General features: G+C 38.1%; 1 protein-coding gene across 2 annotated transcripts in view; it reads right to left on the bottom strand.

Annotated features, from left to right (window-relative positions):
• Positions 1-24,143, bottom strand: part of CTNNA3 (catenin alpha 3) — a 1,846,273-nt gene that overhangs the window by 57,585 nt on the left and 1,764,545 nt on the right. For both annotated transcript variants that reach the window (XM_040242231.1, XM_040242230.1), the window contains exon 17: positions 18,683-18,817. In XM_040242231.1, the coding sequence (XP_040098165.1) occupies positions 18,683-18,817 (135 nt within the window). The remainder of the gene's footprint in view (positions 1-18,682; positions 18,818-24,143) is intronic.

Here is a 24,143-nt window from a genome sequence, read left to right as displayed (position 1 = left end):
TTGAACTTTGGTTCTACCACAAACTAAGTGTGTCATCTTGGGGGGCCAGATACTTATTTTTTGCGTCAAGTTTTAATTTACTGGTTTAGTCACTAAGTCGTGCTTGACTCTTGCGACCCCATGGACTGTAGCCTGCCAGGCTCCTCTGTCCGTGGGATTCTCCCAGCAAGAATACTGGAGTGGGTTGCCATTTCCTTCCCCAGGGGAATCTTCCCAACCCAGGAATCAAACCCAGGTCTCCTGCATTGCAGATAGATTCTTTATTGACTGAGCTATGAGGGAAGCCCCGTAACTTGCAAAGTTGTAACAATAATATCAGAGATCTAATTAAATTATTTTAAAGATTAAATAAAATAACTCATTTAAGGACCTTAAAACACTCTCTGGCATATAGCAGGCCCCTCTAAAAGTTAACTATTGTCATTGCTGCTATTGGTAATAATAATGTTATTTTTAAATAGACATTGTGTTCTAGATGCTAAGGTGATAGTTTTGAACAGAGATCTATACAAATTGCAACTGTGCAAATACTCTCCACTGTTACTGATGGGATATTCTAATGAGAAACAATACCATATTCTGAAATGACATAGGAAAATAATCTCCAGGTGACTTTGCATCAAACCCATTTGCTGCATGCGGCTACCAAGGTAAATGGTAGGGTGTCAAAGTGGACCTCTCATCAGCATTTCTATTTCCATAGGCCTAAGGGTCCACAGATGTGAGCAATATAGGGTTCCTGGAAGGCTTAGGCATCATGAATAGGTCCCTAATTTCTGATTCAATCTCTTTAAAGAACAAGAACCTCTTTAGAAGGTATATGTGTGAATGTTAGAATCAGAAAGGCCTGAGTTCTCCCTGTGGCTTTATCTTACAATAAGTGTGTGAACTGGAACAAATTATTAAACTTCTATGAGACATAGACACCAAGTGGAGATGACACAACATACAAGCTAGGCAGATAATAACTAAAAATGATGATGTATATTAGACATAGTAGCTTACAGGTTATTAGGCAAGTTAGCTATTCTTATATTATCATATCTAAACTTTAAATTGGAAAATCAAGCATACATTTATCTTTTTTAAAAAAAGCTAACTTTCATATATGTGTACATATATATGAATTTTCATATTTAGGTAAAACCCCTGGGTGTATGTTCCCAGAGATAATGGGTAAAACAAAACCCTTTTTACTTGAGAAGCCCTTTAAATCTGTAAGGTAGACCAGAGCAGATTCTTAAGTCCTCTTGTTGAATTAACAGACCATCTTTCTCAGCTTTTAGATCACTTTTCTTAACATAGACCACGATGCAAATATTTACACTGACCCCTCTAAATCACGGGGCTTCCCAGGTGGTCCTGGTGGTGCTAGTTGTCCCAGGGATATAGAAGCTGTCTGTCAGTGAAGGATACACAAGAGACATGAGTTCAATCCCTGGGTCAGGAAGATCCCCTGGAGGAGGGCATGGCAGCCCACTGCAATATTCTTGCCTGGAGAATCCCATGGACAGAGCAGCCGGGAGGGCTACAGTCCACAGGGTCGCAAAGAATCTGACAGGACTGAAGTGACTGACCACACACACACTGTGAAGTATAAACAAACTGTGGTTATTCTGAAACTTGGTTCATCACTTTCCCATTTTTTTCAGCTCACTCCCAGGCACTTGATGCTATTAGGCAAAAGTATGGTATGGATGGCATTGCACCTGGTATGGCGGGTGCTCTCAGGTGGAGAAGCAGATGTATAATGGACCTATTTGAAAATGCTACATTAGAGAAATAGCTCTACAAACAAAATTAGTGAGATAATGCTGAGGACTGTTCTTCCTTCTGTTCGTTTCTAATTCATCATCCAGAAAAAGGAATTGCCAGGTAAACCATGGAGGAGCACAATTAAGGTGGAAGGCAAAGTGAAGGAGTTTTGTAGCAGCTGGCATCCCTTGAAATTTCACAGGGAGAGAGAATGCAAACTAAGGTAATCGGCTCATATGTCCGCGCAGAATGAGTCATTTAGTCAGCGTATGGAACGTTTCAGGTTGTCCCAGGGATACAGACAAGGAACTAAATATTGACTCAGCAAGAGCTCAAATGAGAGGTCTAATTAAATCAAATAGTACTAAGGGGAGGTTTGTTTCATAGACTTCAGTAATTGCTTAAAACTCAAAAGAGACCAAGTAAAGGTCAAAAAGGTATCCTAACAACCAGCAGATATATATAGTGAGACATAGGGAAGACAGGAACATAGCAGTGAACATAAGTTCAAAGGCTACTGTTGGCTCTTTTGTGAAAAATGATTGGATGCTGTTGTGGCCATAAGTATTATCATTAGAGCGACCATTTAAGTAAAGTCTGGCACCAACACATGCTCAGCATATGAGTTTTAATTTTACTTTAGTGACTGGCTCTGTGCAGAAATGTCTTAGGAAAATGCTCTTGCCTTCAAAGAACTTGATGAAGAGCTAGTGAAGGAGAGGTGTAATACTTTGAGTTCTAAAAGTGCTGTGCTTCAAATTCCACTCCAGAAAGGAGAGTGTATAAAGGACCATGGGGGCTTCCCAGGTAGCGCTAGCGGTAAAGAATCCACTGCCAATGAAGGAGATATAAGACATGCAAGTTTGATTCCTGGGTCAGGAAGATCCCCTGGAGAAGGGAATGGCTATCTGCTCCAGTATTCTCACCTTAAAACCCCATGGACAGAGGAGCCTGGTGGGCTACAGGCCATGGAGTTGCCAAAAGTTGGACACGACTAAGCAACTAAGCACACACACACACACAAGACCATGAGGATGATTCTAGTGTCCTCATTGTTAGCTATTTCAGAATACAGTGTTGGAAATATGGTATAGCATGTGTTTAAACAGGCAGACAGATGAAGGATTCTAATTTTTAGCTCTGAGACCTGAAAGCTACCATCATCACTGGACACAGGGGGTGGCAGAGCCCCTCCTAAATCAGAGGATGGAGATAGAGAAGTTTAATTAGTTTCTTAGTTTCTCATTTCTAAAATGAAGGTAACAGTGGAACTGTCCTTAGAGCATTGCTTGTATATAAAATAATTAATTTATGTAAGGGAATTTAAAATATCTGGTCATTATTGAGAGCTTAATAAATGTTAATTAGTGTTGATATTATCATTATTCTTCTTATAATTAGCACAGAAGAATAAGAACGTTGTCCTAAAAAAGTTCCCCATCTGCTCAAAGTTTAAAATAGAGACCTTGACTCTGATCAGTTTCCCATTCAGTGTTGCTCTCCTGGGAAAATTGCTATTGATATTACATATATGTGCTTGAGAATCAGCATATGAAGTCCTTCAGACTATGCAAATCAGAGTGTTTTCTTTACTACCAATATTAGTCATTTATTGCTTAAAACAAGTATTTGTTTATTAATTTAGTGCTGTTCTTAAGCATTTCTATAACATATTGACCTGTTGTCCCCTGCTCTACACCTTTAAATCCTATGCTATCAGAGTTTTGCCAAAATGATTCCCCAGAATTTTTGGGTGGCTTAAGTTCAACAAAGGTCCGTCTAGTTGAGGCTATGGTTTTTCCCATAGTCATGTATGGATGAGAGAGTTGGACTGTGAAGAAAGCTGAGCACCAAAGAGTTGATGCTTTTGAACTGTGGTGTTGGAGAAGACTCTTGAGAGCCCCTTGGACTGCAAGGAGATCCAATCAGTCCATTCTGAAGGAGATCAGCCCTGGGATTTCTTTGGAAGGAATGATGCTAAAGCTGAAACTCCAGTACTTTGGCCACCTCATGTGAAGTGTTGACTCATTGGAAAAGACTCTGATGCTGGGAGGGATTGGGGGCAGGAGGAGAAGGGGACGACAGGATGAGATGGCTGGGTGGCATCACAGACTCGATGGACGTGAGTTTGAGTGAACTCCGGGAGTTGGTGATGGGCAGGGAGGCCTGGAATGCTGCAATTCCTGGGGTCACAAAGAGTCAGACACGACTGAGTGACTGAACTGAACTGAACTGAAATTCTACTCTGTGAGGCAATTGAATATTTCTGAATTATGACATTTGCATAAATACTCTAATGTTGAATAAACATATTTCTATGCCCTGTCTTTCTTCATTCTAAGGGTTAAACATCTCCATTTGCATTAGCAACAAGTCCAAGTATCTATCTGAAGACTGTTTACCTTATGCTGAATACAGTTAGGGACAGCCCAAGACTTATATTGTACAATTTTTCTGTTATTCATCAGCCATGGATAGATCAAACTAACCCTGGCTCAGAAGCAAAGATAATTATTTTTCTTCAAAGCCCTTATCAAGTGCCACTGCTGAAAAAATGGATGAGCAATAAGCAGTCTTATGATATGCAGAGGAATTATCTCACTAAAAGGAGAATATTTTCCTAGACTTCTCCTTAAAAGTAATTTGAAATAAACATTTATAACAATTAGATGAATAATATCACATCATGAAAACTATATTAGCTAATACTATGATTACTGCTACTACTGCTGCTGCTGCTACTACCACCAGTTAATATTTAATGAGCACCTGCTATATATATATATATATATATAATTTATGCCAGGTACGATCTAAAGACCTTACAGAGTAATTTATTTTCCTCCTGGAAGTATTTATCAGCCACTGAGTAACATTTCTAGCCTTTTCTTTCCTGGTATAGAGATGTTGGAGGCTTCACAGTGAGATTTGAGAAAGTACATAAACCCTTGTTCTGAGTAACTATGTAAATAAAAGCTCTCTAATAACTTGAATCGAACTTAAATGTGAGAACAAAGTGAAAACTTCACTTTCAGTCACTGAGAATCGGGAAGTGTTTGTTATGACAGGAGAATGTAACTTAAGTTGACTCAGTGCAGTTGACTAGAAAAGCATTAAGTTTCTATTTTTCAATTACAGATATTCTTTTCTGTGCTCTGTGATGCAGAACCTGAGGCAAGACTTTAAAAAAATGATTTATTTTTGGGCAAAAGGGGCATGAATTTATATTCTACGGGTGCTTGCAAACATAAGTAAATCTAAAACATTCACAAAGGGATGCCAGTTTTGTCATTAGCAATACCATACATGTGAACATGCATGTGTGTACACACACATACATAAACATAGTTCAATGTTTGCAGTGTATGAGTGAGATCTGAACAATATGTGTCCTTCTGGAAAAACCACAGAGCCTTTGCATAAATTTGGTGATGAATTGCCTATGACTCAGGGCTTGACCAAAGCCTTTCCTGCACCATTTAATATTGTAAAGAGATAATTAATGCACTTGTTGTCCTTGGGTTGATAGAGCATTATTTTTGTCATCAGCCACCTCATTAGAAAGCAGCATTTCTAGATCATATTTTCATAAATCCCTACAGAAAAGCTTTGACTAAATTGAAGTTTAATGTTTAAGGTTTTTGAGGGTCAATGTAAGAAATGTCTATTTGAACATCTGTCTTTTATGAATCCCTAGTTCAGGACATGGGAGAAGGCAATAGCAACCCACTCCAGTACTCTTGCCTGGAAAATCCCATGGACGGAGGAGCCTGGTGGGCTGCAGTCCATAGGGTCGCTAGGAGTCGGGCACAACTGAGTGACTTCACTTTCACTTTTCACTTTCATGCATTGGAGAAGGAAATGGCAACCCACTGCAATGTTCTTGCCTGGAGAATCCTAGGGACAGAGGAGCCTAGTGGGCTGCCGTCTCTGGGGTCGCACAGAGTCGGACACGACTGAAGTGACTTAGCAGCAGCAGCATCAGCAGGTTAGGACATCATTTATTGTATTATCAATTGTTACTCAAATAGTGAACAAGCACAATAAATTTCTTTTTAAAATTTAAAGCCTGATAGCCTTTTTTCCTCTCTCTGAAGAAATTTCTATGTTGCTTATCATCAAGCAATGCAAACTATATTATATAGTTACTTATTTATTTCCAGTTTAATATACTCAGCTAGAGCCATTTCCTCAGAAGCTTGGTAATACACTTTTTTGTTGTTTTCTTAAAAAATATTCTTTATGGTCTAAGTTTTAGCATCTAATTCTTATATATTTCTTGATTTATGAAACAAGTAAGGTTTTTCAGAAGCATAGTTCATAGTTCAGTCATCTCATGTCCGACTCTTTGCAACCCCATGAATTGTAGCACACCAGGCCTCCCTGTCCATCACCAACTCCTGGAGTTCACTCAGATTCATGTCCATTGAGTCGGTGATGCCATCCAGCCATCTCATCCTTGGTCGTCCCCTTCTCCTCCTGCCCCCAATCCCTCCCAGCATCAGAGTCTTTTCCAATGAGTCAACTCTTCTCATGAGGTGGCCAAAGTACTGGAGTTTCAGCTTTAGCATCATTCCTTCCAAAGAAATCCCAGGGCTGATCTCCTTCGGAATGGACTGGTTGGATCTCCTTGCAGTCCAAGGGACTCTCAAGAGTTCTCCAACACCACAGTTCAAAAGCATTAATTCTTTGGCGCTCAGCCTTCTTCACAGCCCAACTCTAACATCCACACACGACCACAGGAAAAACCATAGCCTTGACTAGACGACCTTAGTTGGCAAAGTAATGTCTCTGCTTTTGAATATGCTGTCTAGGTTGGTCATAACTTTTCTTCCAAGGAGTAAGCATCTTTTAATTTCATGGCTGCAATCACCATCTGCAGTGATTTTGGAGCCCAAAAAAATAAAGTCTGGCACTGTTTCCACTGTTTCCCCATCTATTTCCCATGAAGTAATGGGACCGGATGCCATGATCTTCGTTTTCTGAATGTTGAGTTTTTGATGCTTTTAGCTGTGGTGTTGGAGAAGATTCTTGAGAGTCCCTTGGACTGCAAGGAGATCCAACCAGTCCATTCTGAAGGAGATGAGCCCTGGGATTTCTTTGGAAGGAATGATGCTAAAGCTGAAACTCCAGTACTTTGGCCACCTCATGCAAAAAGTTGACTCATTGGCAAAGACTCTGATGCTGGGAGGGATTGGAGGCAGGAGGAGAAGGGGATGACAGAGGATGAGATGGCTGGATGGCATCACTGACTCAATGGACGTGAATCTGAGTGAACTCCAGGAGTTGGTGATGGACAGGGAGGCCTGACTTGCTGCGATTCATGGAGTCGCAAAGAGTCGGACACGACTGAGTGACTGAACTGAACTGAACTGAAGCCAACTTTTTCACTCTCCTCTTTCACTTTCATCAAGAGGCTTTTTAGTTCCTCTTCACTTTCTGCCATAAGGGTGGTGTCATCTGCATATCTGAGGTTATTGATATTTCTCCCGGCAAACTTGATTCCAGCTTGTGTTTCTTCCAGTCCAGCGTTTCTCATGATGTACTCTGCATAGAAGTTAAATAAGCAGGGTGACAATATACAGCCTTAACGTACTCCTTTTCCTATTTGGAACCAGTCTGTTGTTCCATGTCCAGTTCAAGCATGAGGATTCACAAATAGAATTTGTGAATTAGCATTTCCTAAAATCAACCTTTTTTTCTTTTTTGTCTGTATTTTCTTTCCAACTGAATTCTTTGAGAACTTTGGATTGTTGACTGACTTCCATATTGTTTCAGGGCAGCAACGTGAGAATAAATGTATATTCTATATTTACAAGTGCAAAGGGACACAAATAGCTCTGTAACCTGAGGCTGGATGCACAGTTTCACTCCCATCACTTACTAACCATGTGACATTTGCAAGTTTACTTTTAGCATTGTTGAGAGAATAAGAGAATATATACAAATGTGTCAGTAAGAGTGGTGTCTTCAGCAAATTCTCTTATCACCTCTTTTCTTTTTCTAAAGAAAGTGACAGTAAAGGACACAGCGATGTTATCATGTGTCTTCATAGTAGGTACCTATAGAGAGCTTGAAAGGAATTTATGCAGTTGGTTTACTGAAGGTCTGTTTTCAGGAAAAGGGTAGGAAAGAAAGAGGAATAGGGTGGGTGAGGGTGGAACTAAATAAGAACATGACTAGTCTCCACCAGAGGCCTGCTTTGGCATGACTGCATAGTGAGCTGTGAAACTGCATAGCAAAACTGACTCCACCTTGATACGAGGAGCCTGGCCTTTTGTTTCCTCTTCTCAAGTCAGTCACTGGCTCTAGACTTCTAGGCATGCAGGCATGGGGGTACATAACCACCCAGACAGAGTGATTCCTGTTTGGCTGAGAACAATTATCCAGAGAGGGGAGAAGCTGTGAGCTGTCAGTAGCCAGCACTTGTGCAGCTGGAAGATGGGAAAATGGCCACATAAGGGGATCCTAGCAGAAATAATGGCATCAGTAGCAACACTATCAGTTTTCTCTTAATTCTTACTTTCCCATAGACCAATAGTCCTCACCCAGAGACAGTTTTGCATTTGGCAGTGTCTGAAGACATTTTTGCTTATCACAACTGAGGGGGTGTGGGTGGGTGCTGGCATCTAGTGGGCAGAGTGCCAGGATACTGCTAAATATTTCACAACGCACAGGACAATCCCCCAGAAAAAATAATTGCTGTAGTTTAGTTGCTTAGTCATGTCCTATTCTTTTGCAACCCCATGGACTGTAGCCAGCTGGGCACCTCTCTCCATGGGGTTCTCCAGGCAAGAATACTGCAGCGGGTTGCCACTTATCCAGGGGATCTTTCCAGCCCAGTGATTGAACTCGAGGCTTCTGCAGTGGCAGGCAGATTCTTTACCACTGAGCCACCAGGGAAATCCTAGAATAAATAATTATCCAGACCCAAATCCCAAATGCCAAAAGTGCCAAACAAGAAATCCTAGAATAAAAAAAAAAAAAAAAAGAAAGAAATCCTAGAATAATCAGAAACGTAGATGTCAATATGTAATATTTACCACTAACAATTATTGATTTACTATTAGTATTAATATTATTCAGACTTTAGTAATCAAAAGGGGAAACTGTGGGGTTGTACTTATTTTGCACACGTATACACAAACACATCCTCACAGGAACTTTTTATTTTCTGAATATAACTACTATTACTTCATAATCTACCACAATAAGCACAAATTCAGCATGAGATGAGTCAGACTTAAATGACTACTTCCACAAATGCCATCCACACTGCCTTGTATGGTTTTTGCTTTTTTTTTTTTCTTTCACATCTCTTTCAGTTTTGTCTTTGTCTATCTCTTTCTGCCCATGCCTTTATGGGTTTTGACACCAATACTTTGTTGTCCTAGAATCTTTTGCTCCTTGAATTTTTCTCCCCATTCTTCCCACCTTTTTTTTTTTTCCTGCACTTTTTTCTCCCTGGTTTGCAGATGAACTCAGGATGACCTGAACATCAGGATGTTTGCATCCAGTTCTGTTCTTTTCCTTCAGCTGCACTTTGTCTAATGGGGAATTTGGCGCCATCCTAGAGCTGTCAAATCCCTCATGCGCACTTTCAAGTCCTCTCTTCCCACCTCTTTGAAGTTCTGTGTTTCAGGTTGTTTAGCACAAAAGAGAAATAATGAATTCCTTCTCTACTTCTCTAAGGAGTGTTAACAATTAACAAGCTATTTTTTTCCCCTAAATCAGAAATAGTCTTTTCCATTAACTTTTATATTCTTCAAATATTTTCCTTTTTAACAATATCTAACTATCTGACATACAGTAAGAACATGGAAATAATTATGAGAAGTAAATTTAACAATAAAGACTCTCACATCACATTTATATTTTTCTTTCTTTCCCCACTCTATTTCTTTTCCCGTTGCCCCCTGTTAGCTTCTCATGTTAAAGGTGAACGTGAAAAGTGTGTTCTGATTAGGCTTTCTAAAGAATATGGGATCATTAAATTATTATTTTTATAAATAATACTCTGTTCTAGTCAATGTTTTCTACATCTTTCAATTAAAATTATTCTTTATCTCTTGACATCCACAGCAACTATCCCAACTGAGTATTCAAAGACCACCTCCTGTCATTCTGGCACTGACCCCACTGGGATGCTGAAGAGCTTACTTTCGGTAGTGATGGAGAAAAGAATGTAAGTTAGATTCTAGTCCTGACTCTGTTGTTAGATACCATCATGCACTGAGACAAGTCATTGATAGTTCTTGACCTATTTCACAGTTTGTAAAATTGATTTGAATTGGGTACTTATAACATGAATAGATTATTTCTAAGGTTCCTTCAAGTGCTATTACATATTTCTGGATGCATTTGGAATACACAAACCAAGAAATATACAATGAAGAAAATCTAACCTTTCTAATATCAGCTCAGCTAAACACCAAGAGAATTTCATAGTCCATGTTAGTACAATGCAAGGGGAAAAGAAAAAGAAAGAGAAAACAACAACCCCGTATCCTTTTTAGTTTTTAAAATATATTCTTTTGGGAGTCTGGGATTGACAGGTTATACTGCGCTGTGCTAAGTTGCCTCAGTTATATTGGACTCTTTGTGACCCCATGGACTGAAGCCCACCAGGTTCCTCTATCCATGGGATTCTCCAGGCAAGAATATTGGAGTGGGTTGTCATGCCCTCCTCCAGGGGATCATCCCAACCCAGAGATCAAACCCATGCTTCTTGTGCATTGTAGGCAAATTCCTTACTGGGGAAGACCTTGACATGTAAAACTGGTATATTTAAGATAGATAACCAATAAGGACCTACTGTATAATGCAGGGAATATGGCTTAATATTCTGTAATAACCTAAATGGGAAAAGAATTTTTAAAAATAGATACATATATTTGTATATATATGACTGAAAATTGAAAAAAAAAAAGGGCCTTTGAGTTACTGATGGTTGTGGTTTAGTCACTAAGATGTGTTTGACTCTTGCGACCCCATGGACTATAGCCTGCCAGGCTCCTCTGTCCATGGAATTCTCCAGGTAAGAATACTAGAGTGGGTTGCCATTTATTTCTCCAGGGGATCTTCCTGACCCAGGAATTGAATCCAGGTCTTCTGCATTGCAGACAGATTCTTTACTGACTGAGCTACGAGGGAAGCCCACCAATAGATTTAACTCTCAGGAATTTGGGGAGTTTGCAGTTTGTTTTTAATGCTAGATAGGCAAATGGAAGTAATAGACCTTAGGAGGCTTTGCCTTAGGTCTTAGACTTAGTGACTAAACTACCAAATCTATTGGCAGTGTCTTCCTTCTTGTTCCTTTTTTCTCCTTGCCTTTCTCCTTATACCTCTCTGCTTCTTCATTTCTTTCATCTCTCCTCATTATACTTCATACATCTCCTAGTCCTTTTTTAAAATCCCTAAATCCTTCAGTTGGTTTTCCAAATCTCTTCATTTTTCCAATTTTCTTTATGACTACCAAAGACTGCAGTGGGTTCAGAAAGCTCCTTAACTAATTCCCTTAATGTCTTAACATGGTAAGCACATTAACCTACTAAGTGATTCTGAATGTACTTCATTGCCAGGGTTCTGTAGGCCCTAGTGCTCTTTTGGTCAAAAAATGTATGGTTGCTCTCCTTACCATTCCTAGTTGAATGCACACTGTCCCTTGATTTCAGCTAAAGTTAAATTGCTCCTGTTTGGCAAATTTTTCCATCTTGCTGACCTTTCCCCCCTGACTGATTAGTTTTACTATTTACCCAATTTTTAAAACTGTATCTTTGACACACCTGCCTCTGGGTAGAGAGCACAATTAAACACATTAAGGGAAATGCACAAAACATGGTAATTATGTAATTAATCAGTTCTAGGTAATATAACAAATTGCTAGCCTAGAAGCATAACACTTAGAGAAAGGGTAATTTTAAGAATTTAAAACCATTTTAATTATTAGACTTTTCCTTTTGAATTTTACATACATATATATATGTATATGTGTGCTAGGATATGAAGGTATTTATTTCTTCATAGCAAGACTCCTTTCACAAAGTAAAACAGCTTCCCCACTTGGCACCATGCTTGAGGACACTAGAGAAACAACTGATGGAGGATTTATGGGAATGCCCTTAGGTAACCTAAGTACATTTTAATCTTCTTAGAGTTATATTTATAATGTATTCCTAATTAGTACATTAATAAGTCAAAGAAGCTATAGAAAATGATCTGCAACCATATATTTAATTACATGGTTTCATTGTGTTTTGCTATCATTTTTTTTTCAATTAAGCTTTTATACACTCCCCCTTTTTATGTGAGAGAGGATAGCCATTGGAAAGCCACACTAGCTTCATTTTCATGTGACTGAAGGATAAAATGAAGCTATCAGTTTCCATAATCCACATAATGTCCTGAAGCTCAGCTCTGGCAGAAAAATGTCTAGCATACATCAGGTAGTATATCTGATTACTAGCTCAAACACTGCTGGAAAACCTAGTATAAGTTACCATCTTATCTATCTCACTGCATACTTAGTATTCAGTCCACTATGGCCTAAGTTTTGCTTTCATCTTATTGCATCTGTTTTAGAAAAGAAAAGATATCTTATAAATGTGAAAGCCAGTATGCACTTTAAGGTTCAGTTAACTTGAATTATCTATGTTCGTAGACATTGACTACTGTATCATCAAGCATTGAAAAACATTCATGGACTTTAAAGGAAAGATTATATTAAAAACAGGTAATTAGAAAACATACAAATATTGCTGTGTTTTTGGTCATCACACAGGGTATGGTATAGAATTGGTAGTTGTTTCTCAGTATCTGTTCTCTTGGCATGGAAACAAAACTCTGATTTAGTTCGAGGAAGCAATGTGCCTAGATTAAAACACACAGAAACAAACAAATTTTACAATTTGCAGTGTCCTTTGCAGTTCCACATAGCCATATAACTAAAGTTTTGCCAATAATATATAAGTGAAGGCATTTGGAAGAGACTTAAAAAAAAAAAGATGTAAGGAATGTTTGTTTCTGTTTCTCTTCATTTTTATTGTCTGGAATATAAATGCCAGAGTTAGAGAAGGCATATTTTGATCTCGATAAAAATGAAAGCCAGAAGCCAAGTATAATAAAGTAGAAAGACATAAGTGCTCAATTCCCTGATGACTCTGAAATTAACATTTGGGACCACCTGTTCTGATTTTTTTGTTTGTTTTTTTTTAATGGAGATAGTAAAATCCCAAATCCTTTAAACTGCCACAACCAAATCTCTGTATCTGATACGGGCACACCAGAATCACACATTGAGGAAAAACATTCTTTCTGGATCTTTGTCTCAGCTATGTTTGGTCTTACTCAGCATACTTCCACTGACTGATTTATCCTTCATACCTCTCTCCTCAGTTCAAGAGCCATATGCCCAACTTCTCCTAGACTTTTGTCTTCTGATATCTCTTACTCACTTATGACTAAGTCACTTATGACTAAAGACTGAATGAGCTGCCTTACCCTTCCTGGTCTGCTCTTTTTTCTATATATAGACCAAATCTTAAAAGATTGGAGGCAAGTCTTAATTCTTCCTACTTCATCCTTGATACTCAGTAGATTACTGATTCTAGTAATTTCTGCCTCAAATTTTTTCTTGCAAGGAAAAAATTTCTCCACTCTCACTAATATTGCCTTAATTCAAGTTCTCACTGTTAATGATCTTGAAGTATTTTTTAAAAATCTGAATAATCTTCTATCTTCCAGTTCTTCATCTTTCCATCTATCACCACCCTATCAGAATAAAGATGTGGCATACACACGCACACAAGCACACACACACACAGGAATGTTCTCATCAGTACAAAATAATGAAATTCTGTTATTTGCAAAAACATGAATGGACCAAGAAGGGTATTATGCTCAGTGAAATAAGTCAGATAGAGAAGGCAAATACTGTATGCTATTACTTATGTGTAGGAATTTTAAAAAAAAGAATAAATATAACATAAAGAAATAGACTTGTAAAGACCAAACTAGAGGTTACCACTTGGGAGAGTGAAGGGGGTAGGAGCAAGATGGGGGTAAGGCATTAAGAGGTACAAACTACTGGGTATAAAATTAATAAAATTCAAGAAGCTTCCCAGGGTAATAGAAATAAAACCAAAAATAAGCAAATGGGACCTAATCAAACATACAAGAATTTTTACAGCAAAGGAAATGATAAAAAAGACAACCTATGGAATGAGAGAAAATATCTGCTAATGATGAAACCAAAATTGTTTAATTTCCAAAATATACAAACAGCTCATACAACATAAAAACAAACAACCTAATCAAAAAATGGGCAGAAGACCTACAACACATTTCTCCAAAGAAGACACAAAGATGGACAGTAGGCACATGAAAAAGTGTTCAATGTCACTAATTATTAGAGAAATGCAAGTCAAAACTGCAAGGTACCACCTGACACTTATTAGAATGACGCTTAATGACACTTTATTAAGAAGTCTACAAATACCAGTGCTGGAGAGGATATGGAGAAAAGGAAACCCTTCTACATTGTTGGGAATATAAACTGGTATAGTCACTATGGAAAACAGTCTGGCGGTTCTTCAGAAAACTGAAAACAGAAGTACCTTATGATCCAGTAATCCTATTACTGGCCATATACCTGGACAAAACTGAAACTCAAAACACATGCACCCCAATGTTCATTGAAGCACTATTTCATTGAGTCACTTAGTTGTACAGAGTCAGTCAGTTAGTTCAGTCGCTCAGTCGTGTCTGACTCTTTGCAACCCCATAAATCGCAGCACCCCAGGCCTCCCTGTCCATCACCAACTCCCGGAGTTCACCCAAACTCATGTCCATCTAGTCGGTGATGCCATCTAGCCATCTCATCCTCTGTCATCCCCTTCTCCTCCTGCCCCCAATCCCTCCCAGCATCAGAGTCTTTGCCAATGAGGTACAAAATTATAAATCAACTATGCTTCAGTTGAAAAAATGCAAGAATTATTTTGCAGCACATGGAAATATAACCATTACTCTATAAAAACTTTAAATAGAGTATAATCTACAGAACATTGAACCAATATGTTATATACCTGAAATGAATATAATATTGTAAATCAGCTATACTTTAATAGAAAATAAAAGGTTAGGGGTTATTTTTAAAAAAGGTAGCTTCAAATAATACATGTATTTGTTTATATCCATCTCAAACTTCAGATTTTTCAATTATTTTCAGTTGCTTACACATAAAGTTAAAATGCTACTAGTAATCCTGAAACAGCCTCAGTTTCTTTTAAAGCTCCTCTTCTATTTCCCATCCCTCATAACATATGCCAACAGTACCAAGTACAATTGTTTCTAATCAGTTTAGATTATTTGCTATTTCCACATAAAACCTCATCTTTCCCTATTTCTATCTTTATACTTCAACTGTTCTATCTAAATCAAATCCCTGTCCTCTCCTTTCCTCATAAATATACAGTTGGTTTATTTTTTGCCTGTTTCTTTTGCTTTTTACCTATTAATGAAGGATCAGATTAGAGTTGAACCACTTTTTGGAGCTGTCTCTTGTTCACTCACCACATCAGTGGAATTAATTATTCCTTCACCTCTTACCACTTTCACTTTCACCTCTTACCAGGTGCTTTTGTGTATTTAACCATCTTATGGTGTGTTACATCTTTGTATATTTAGGTGTGTCTTATATTCCCTGATAGTTCAGTTGGTAAAGAATCTGCCTGCAATGCCAGAGACCCCAGTTCAATTCCTGGGTTGGAAGATGGGCTGAAAAAGTGATAGGCTACTCCAACTCCAGTATTCTTGGGCTTCCATTGTGGCTCAGCTGGTAAAGAGTCTGCTTACAATGTGGGAGACCTGGGTTCAATCCCTGGGTTGGCAAGAGCCCCTGGGGAAGGGAAAGGCTACCTACTCCAGTATTCTGGCCTAGAGAATTACATGGACTGTAGTCCTTGGGGGTCACAAAGAGTCAGACATGACTCAGCCACTTTCACTATGTACTTTAATTTTGCACATGTTTGATCATCTTGAAGGAGGCATGATATATATTCATCTTTGCATCTCACGATGTTCTCAGATGCCTGGTACGGAGAAGATGCTCAATTCATTGCTGGGGCTTTGGACAAACTACACTTTGGTGTCCTTGGAAATGAAACATGCAACTTCAGGATAAATGTTTGAAATACACATAAGAATCATTAGAAAACAAATTTAATTAAATAGACTATTATGAGAATGATTTAAAATTCTTTATGTTATGAACTTACGTTTTTTATCCTAAACTGTAATAGTCCAGATCCAGAATACACTATTTACTCTAGAAATGTATTCTATATACTCCAGTAATACACTTTTTAACCAAATATATTTGTTAAGAGTAATGCTTCATAAACCTGATTTTGGAATGCAAACTTTGAAGGGTATAGTTTTGAATACCAAATTTCGGTAATTTTTAATGGCTTTCCCTGCTTTGGAGTCATGCTTATTACTTTTCAAAAGACATCAAAGGAAAACAATGACTTAGATTAGGACTGCTCAATTTAAAGAAGAAAGAAGACAAGATGGGAACTCAGGGTCACTGAGAAAATAAAGTAATTGGGCTTTGGCATACACAAATTAAAGGAATTTTAAAAGCTATCCAGAACCTACCTGCAAGCAGATGGCAGTAAAACATGTAAAAAGGTGCATGACATGCTCCCTTTCTTCAGGTTTACTTTTTCTAATGGAAAATGTTGGGTGCAATGAAGAAAAAATAGAATTGCATTTGCAATGCTATTCCTCATTTTATATAATGACTCAGCTTTTAAATTGTAAATCATGATTCTAAATGACTCATGCTTAATCTATCTGTAAAATATACAAAGTTCATGAATTTGAATCACCATACCAAACAGGAAGGATACCAACTCAATTTGTACATCTGGAGGAAATTATATTTGGAGGAACAATTAATGGTAATACATTTTAACATAATGTATAAACTGAACTTCTGTCAGCATTTTTGAAATCTTAGCTTTAGACAACATGAAGAAATACATATATAATTGGAAAATAAATTTCATATGTATTTAGACTTTGTGAATGATTGTGAGTGTATGAAATTGAGCAAAGTAAACAGAAGACAGGCTTGGGTCTAAAATGTATTTTTTACACATTTAAAGTACTATAATGTTAAGTGAGAAAATGAAGACTGAGTGCCTAGTAATCCAAAATGAAGATACATTTTTATGTGTATATATGTATACACACACTGTTTGTATACATACATATATATAGTCATGCATGTATCTATAAGCACACATTTCTGTGTTGACAGACAGTGAGAAATGGCAACCCACTTAAGTATTCTTAACTGGAGAATCCCATGGACAGAGGAGCCTGAGGGACTATAGTCCATGGGGTCACAAAGAGTCAGATACGACTGAAGCAACTGAGCATGCAGTGACTACTTAAAATGCATTTTCCTTTGAAAAGTGACAAAGTACCAATATAACATAGGCTTTGTTGGTTGGTGTTACTGTTCTTGCAAAATTTGCATATCAAGGAAATTAATTTTTTATCTCTCATAATTACTTAGACTTAATTTCTAAATTATTCACTTCTGATTTTTGGACTACAGTTTATCACAGATTTAAGCATGTCCATCTGAACAAAGGCTGCATAGACATTTGAAGGTAAACTGCAGTTTGGGTATTCACTAATATAAACCTAATGAACTTTTTTTCAAGTGGGGCATTGTACTTGCCCAGTTTTAGTTCCTTGATTAGGTACTGAACCTGGGCCTGGGGCACTGAAAGCACAAAGTCCTCATCGCTGGACCACCAGAAAATTACCTTTGCTTTTGTTTTTGCAGCTATGTTCTTTTTTTTTTTTTTTAATGTTAGTTTAGGAACTTACCTGGTGGTCCAGTGGCTAAGACTCCAAACTCCCAATACAGGGAGTCTGGGTTTGATTCCTGGTCAAGGAACTAGATCCCACATGCCGCAGCTGAGTTCGCATGCCACACCTAAAGATCCCACCTGCTGCAACTAAGACCCGGTACAGCCAAATAAACATTTAAAAACAAAATGTTAGCTCACTGGGGGAAAGTCCAAAGTCAGGCTAGAGAGCTCGTAGATGTACATATTTATATTTATGCTGTTATAATTTTTAAAAATCTGTCCTTATGAATTTAAGTTCCTAGAAGGTTTATGATGTTTTGCTTTAACTTAAATTTATAATCTTGGGCCATGTCCTCAAAGTCACTGATAACTGAATCAAACATAGATTCAAATGTTATTTTATTACCATCCTCACTCTAAAAAAATGATCTACCGTTATTAAAAGATGAGTAGAAAAGGTAGACATTATTTCGACCATGGTCATTTTAGAGCAGTTTGAAACTCAGGGTCACCAAATAATCTGTGAAAGTTTCTCTATTTATGTTCTACCATGGTCCAGTGTCACAATTACATATGGCGATAACAGTTTCAAGACCTGAATTTCTATGATATAAAAATGACTGATGGGAAAATGAATATTACTTAACAGTGAGAAAGCAATTATTTCATGGATCTGCAATTCCACAGGAACTTATTTTTTTATAAAAATTAAAGAATTCAGTTCAGAGTTGTATCTGTACACTTTCTGATATCTGGATACCATGCTCTAAATTAATGTTCAATCCTTACACAAGTGGCTTCCAGAACCTGATTCATTCTAAAATCTTTGAAGTAAATAAAGAGAAGCTGTACTAACTTAACATTTCTCTAAGAAATCTGACATGATTTCTTGCTATTCCATTTTCATGAAATTTTATATACTCCGGTTGAATTTCTTCTAACCTACATGACCCTATAAGAATTGGGGGGGGTGAGGTATGTTGTAGCTGCTGTTTCAAGCATCTTCCACATGTGATGTGTAAGTGTGGCGCATTACTCACCGCTGACATGATAAGCTCTCCCCCCAGGTTTTGAATCTCAGCTTTAACTTGACTGCAGATCTTCAGCTGGTGAGAGTAGAACTTAATCTGCTCCAGGTAGGCCAACAAGTCCTGTTTGCACGATGGATCCGGGCACTAAATATGTATGAGAGATTAAGTGAAAATATCAAAACGAAGAATTAGATCAAAGTGAGTAAACACTGAGACTACAAGTACCTTTAAGGCACCAACTTTATTTTCATTGAGTCCCATTACTTAGACCAAACCCATGTAGATTTTGATATGCTTTCCCCATTAGCAGAGTATATTCATGTTTCAACCTTAATTACTTCAGCATTCTAAGTCACTTCACTCATGTCTGACTCTTTGTGACCCCATGGACTATAGCCTGCCAAGCTCCTCTGTCCATGGAATTCTCCATGCAAGAATGCTGGAGTGGGTTGCCATGCCCTCCTCTACTTCAGCATGGATAGAAGAAATAGTACATAAATTTCCAGACATGAAAAGGTAGATAAAAATAATTTCCTTTAATTTATTGTAACATTAGAAGCTTTTAAAGTTCATTTTTAGGTAAATCTAAAGAAGTATTTAAAATGCAATGATTCCTTTCTTCTAAAGTTGCTATCAGAATACTCCTTGGGACTCATAGCTCTGCATTGTCTCTCCTGTGTAATTAATATTTATATGGGCATTAAAAAACATCTGTAACAGGACATATGTCCTATTACTTTCAGAATTTAATGTTCTAATGATTTTAGACCAAAGTAATAATTTCTATAGTAGCTAACAGCTATGGATCTACTTGGAAACAAGAATCAGTCAGCATACATGTTTTAGAGATATATTACTTTACCAAAAACAGTCTCCTACATTATGTTATCTTCTGTAAGGAATTTCCTGGAGTAGAGCTTAATCACAACACAATAAATATCTGTGGTCAGTGTTTAATCTTTGTGTTCTTTCTCCTATACAATGAGAACAGATTTTTAAAAATCCCCAATAACTTAATTTCACTTTTAATATAATACATATTCATAAGGATATGGAAATACAAACAGTAATTTATATGCAAAGATATTCACTACAGCATTACTTACAACAGCAAAATTTGGAAATAAATGCCCTATAATAGTGAAAAGATTAAATTAGGATAGATAGCTATATAATGTGACATTATATAGTCTCAAAAATAATATTTTCAAAGGAAAATGTTTTTAGAAAGTGAAAAAGCTCAGTATTTAAAATTTCACATGCCATATCAATCAAACTGTTTAAATAATATTTTTATGTTTGTGTTTAAAGTGGAAAATAAATATGTGAATGTGAAAATGGTAAATAAAAGTGGTATCAGTATTTTTCACTTTTTTCATATTTAACATATCTTAATATTTATAGTCTTAAAATATATTGATGCTAGTCACTCAGTCATGTGAAACTCTTTGTGACCCCATAGACTGTAGCCTCCTCTGTCCATGGAATTCTCCAGAAAAGAATACTGGAGTGGGTTGCCATTCCTTTTTCCACGGGATTTCCCCAACCTAGGGATCGAACTCAGGTCTCCTGAACTGCAGGCAGATTCTTTACTGACTGAGCCACCAGGGAAGCCCTTAAAACATATTACTTCTAGAATAATAAAATGTTGTTACTGAAATAGTTTTTAATCTAATAACCAAAAATAAAAACTGAAAAGCAAAATGAAAGACAAGACAGCATTTCTGCTTTTGCATAGTAATTCATAAGCTAGAGTGTTACTGAAACATTTCCGAGAATTTTATTCTCTTTTATATTTGCTAAATGGTCTACATAGCTGCAAAATATGTTGACAAGATGAGAACATGTGACCTTTAAGTAAAAGTTATTCAACAAAGGTAGCAAAGGTATAAATTCTACTGTAGAAATACTATCAATATTTAGATAGGAATGGACAGATGAGTGAATTTATGTGTACATGGTACCCAGTCAGAGAGACAATCAGATAAGATGATAGAGAAAACTTGAATTAAGGGTGTTTCTCAACTTCTAAGGGCTTCCCTGGTGGCTTGGCAGTAAAGAATCTGCCTGTAATGCAGGAGCCACAAGAGACAGGGGTTCAATCCCTGTATCAGGAAGATCCTCTGGAGAAGGAAATGGCTATCCACTCCAGTATCCTTTCCTGGAGAATCCCATGGACAGAGGAGCCTGGCAGACTACCGTGCATAGGGTGGCAAAGAGTCAGGAGCAAGACTGAAGCAACTTCATGCTCAAAAAAGGACGAAGTAAACAAACAGAACCTTGTGCTCACCAGGACCCAGGAGAAAGGAGCAGTGACCTCACAAGAGGCTGACCCAGACTTGCCCGTGAGTGTCCAGGAATCTCCGGCAGAGGTGGGGTCAGCAGTGGCCGGATGCAGGACAACATACATGATGAGTGTAGCAGTGCATGCATGGGACCTATTGAAGGGGGTCACCATTCTCTTCATTACCCCCATTGTAGTTTGGCCTCAGGTCAAATAACAGAGGGAACACAACCCCGCCCTTCAACAGAAAATTGGATTAAAGATTTACTGAGTATGGCCTTGCCCATCAGTACAAGACCCACTTTCACCCTTAGTCAGACTCTCCCATCAGGAAGCTTCCATAAGCCTCCTATCCTTCTCCATCAGAGGGCAGATAGACTGAAAACAACAATCACAGAAAACCAACCAATCTGATCACATGGACCACAGCCTTGCCTAACTCAGTGAAACTATGAGCCATGCCGTGTAGGGCCACCCAAGACAGACAGGTCATGGTGGAGAGTTCTGACAAAATATGTTCCACTGGAGAAGGGAATGGCAAACCATTTCCGTATTCTTGCCTTGAGAATCCCATGAACAGTATGAAAAGGCAAAAAGATAGGACACTGAAAGATGAATTTCCCAGGTGCTAGATATGCTACTGGAAAAGAGTGGAGACATAACTACAGAAAGAATTAAGAGATGGAGTCAAAGCAAAAACAATACCCAGCTGTGGATGTGACCAGTGATGGAAGTAAAGTCCGATGCTATAAAGAACAATACAGCATAGGAATCTGGAATGTTAGGTCCATGAATCAAGGCAAACTGGAAGTGGTCAAATAGGAGATGGCAAGAGTGAACATGGACATTTTAGGAATCAGCAAACTAAAAAGGACTGGAATGGGTGAATTTAACTCAGATGACCATTATTTCTATGACTATAGGCAAGGATCCCTTAGAAGAAATGGAGTAGCCATCATAGTCAACAAGAGTTTGAAATGCAGTACTTGGATGCAATCTCAAAAACGAGAGAATGATCTCTGTTTGTTTCTAAGGTAAACCATTCAGTATCAAAGTAATCCAAGTCTATGCCCCAACAATAATGTTGAAGAAGCTGAAGTTGAATGGTTCTATGAAGACCTACAAAACCTTCTAGAACTAACAACCAAAAAAGATGTCCTTTTCATTATAGGGCACTGGAATGCAAAGTAGGAAATCAAAAAATACCTGGAGTAACGGGCAAATTTGTCCGTTACTGGAGTACAGAATGAAGCAGGGCAAAGGCTAACAGAGTTTTGCTAAGAAGGCACTGGTCATAGCAAGCACCCTCTTCTAATAACACAAGAGAAAATTCTACACATGGACATCACCAGATGGTCAATACCGAAGTCAGACTGACTATGTTCTTCGGAGCCAAAAGTGGAGAGTTCAGTTCAGTTCACTTGTGTTCAAATCTTTGCGATTCCATGGACAGCAGCAAGCCAGGCCTCCCTGTCCATCACCAACTAATAGAATTTACTCAAACTCATGTCCATTGAGTCGGTGATGCCATCCATCCATCTCATCCTCTGTTGTCTCCTCCTCCCACCTTCAATCTTTCCCAGCATCAGGGTCTTTTCAAATGAGTCAGTACTTCACATCAGGTGGCCAAAGTATTGGAGTATCAGCTTCGACATCAGTCTTTCCAATGAATATTCAGGACTGATTTCCTTTAGGATGGACTGGTTGGATCTCCTTGTGGTCCAAGGGACTCAAGAGTCTTCTCCAAACCACAGTTCAAAAGCATCAATTCTTTGGCACTCAACATTCTTTATAGTCCAACTCTCACATCCATATATGATTACTGGAAAAACCATAGCCTTGACTAGATGGACCTTTGTTGGCCAAGTAATGCAAAAAATGCAAAAAAGCAAAATGCTTGTGTGAATAGGCCTTAAAAATAGTGAAAAAAAGAAGAGAAGTGGAAGGCAAAGGAGAAAAGGAAAGATATACCCATTTGAATGAAAAGTTCCAAAGAATAGCAAGGAGAGATATGAAAGCCTTCCTCAGTGATCAATACAAAGAAATAGAGGAAAACAATAGAATGGGAAAGACTAGAGGTCTCTTCAAGCACATTAGAGATACCAAGGGAACATTTCATGCAAAGATGGGCACAATAAAGGACAGAAATGGTATGGACCTAACAGAAGCAGAAGATGCTAAGAAGAGGTGGCAAGAATACACAGAAGAACTGTACAAAAAAGATGTTCACAACACAGATAATCACGATGCTGTTATCACTCACCTAGAGCCAGACATCCTGGAATGCAAAGTCAAGTGGAAGCATCACTACAAAGAAAGCTAGTGGAGGTGATGGAATTCAGGCTGAGCTGTTTCAAATCCTAAAAGATGATGCTGTGAAAGTGCTGCACTCAATAGGCCAACAAATTTGGAAAACTCAGCAGTAGCCACAGAACTGGAAAAGTTCAGTTTTCATTCCAATCCCAAAGAAAAGAAATGCCAAAGAATGCTCAAACTACTGCACAATTGCACTCATCTCACACGCTAGCAAAGAAATGCTCAAAATTCTCCAAGCCAGATTTCAACAGTACGTGAACCGTGAACTTCCAGATGTTCAAGCTGGTTTTAGAAAAGGCAGAGGAACCAAAGATCAAATTGCCAACATCTGTTGGATCATCAAAAAAGTGAGAGAGTTTTGGAAAAACATCTATGCCTGCTTTATTGACTATGCCAAAGCCTCTGACTGTTTGGATCACAACAAACTGTGGAAAATTCTGAAAGAGATGGGAATACCAGACCACCTGACCTGCCTCTTGAGAAATCTGCATGCAGGTCTAGAAGCAACAGTTAAAACTGGACATGGAACAACAGACTGGTTCCAAATTGTGAAAGGAGTTAGTCAAGGCTGTATATTGTCACCCTTTTTATTTAACTTGTATGCAGAGTACTTCTTGAGAAACACTGGGCTGGAGGAAGCACAAGCTGGAATGAAGACTTCTGGGAGAAATATCAATAACCTCACATATGCAGATGACACCACCCTTGTGGCAGAAAGTGAAGAAGAATTTAAGAGCCCCTTGATGAAAGTAAAAGAGCAGAGTGAAAAAGTTGGCTTAAAACTCAACATTTAGAAAACTAAGATCATGGCATCTGGTCCCATTACTTCATGGCAGATAGATGGGGAAACAGTGGAAATAGTGACAGACT

Source organism: Oryx dammah, unplaced genomic scaffold, assembly GCF_014754425.2.
Source record: "Oryx dammah isolate SB20612 unplaced genomic scaffold, SCBI_Odam_1.1 HiC_scaffold_6, whole genome shotgun sequence".
NCBI lineage: Eukaryota > Metazoa > Chordata > Mammalia > Artiodactyla > Bovidae > Oryx > Oryx dammah.
Note: the sequence above shows the minus strand (reverse complement) of the source record. Positions and strands in the feature narration are given on the sequence as shown.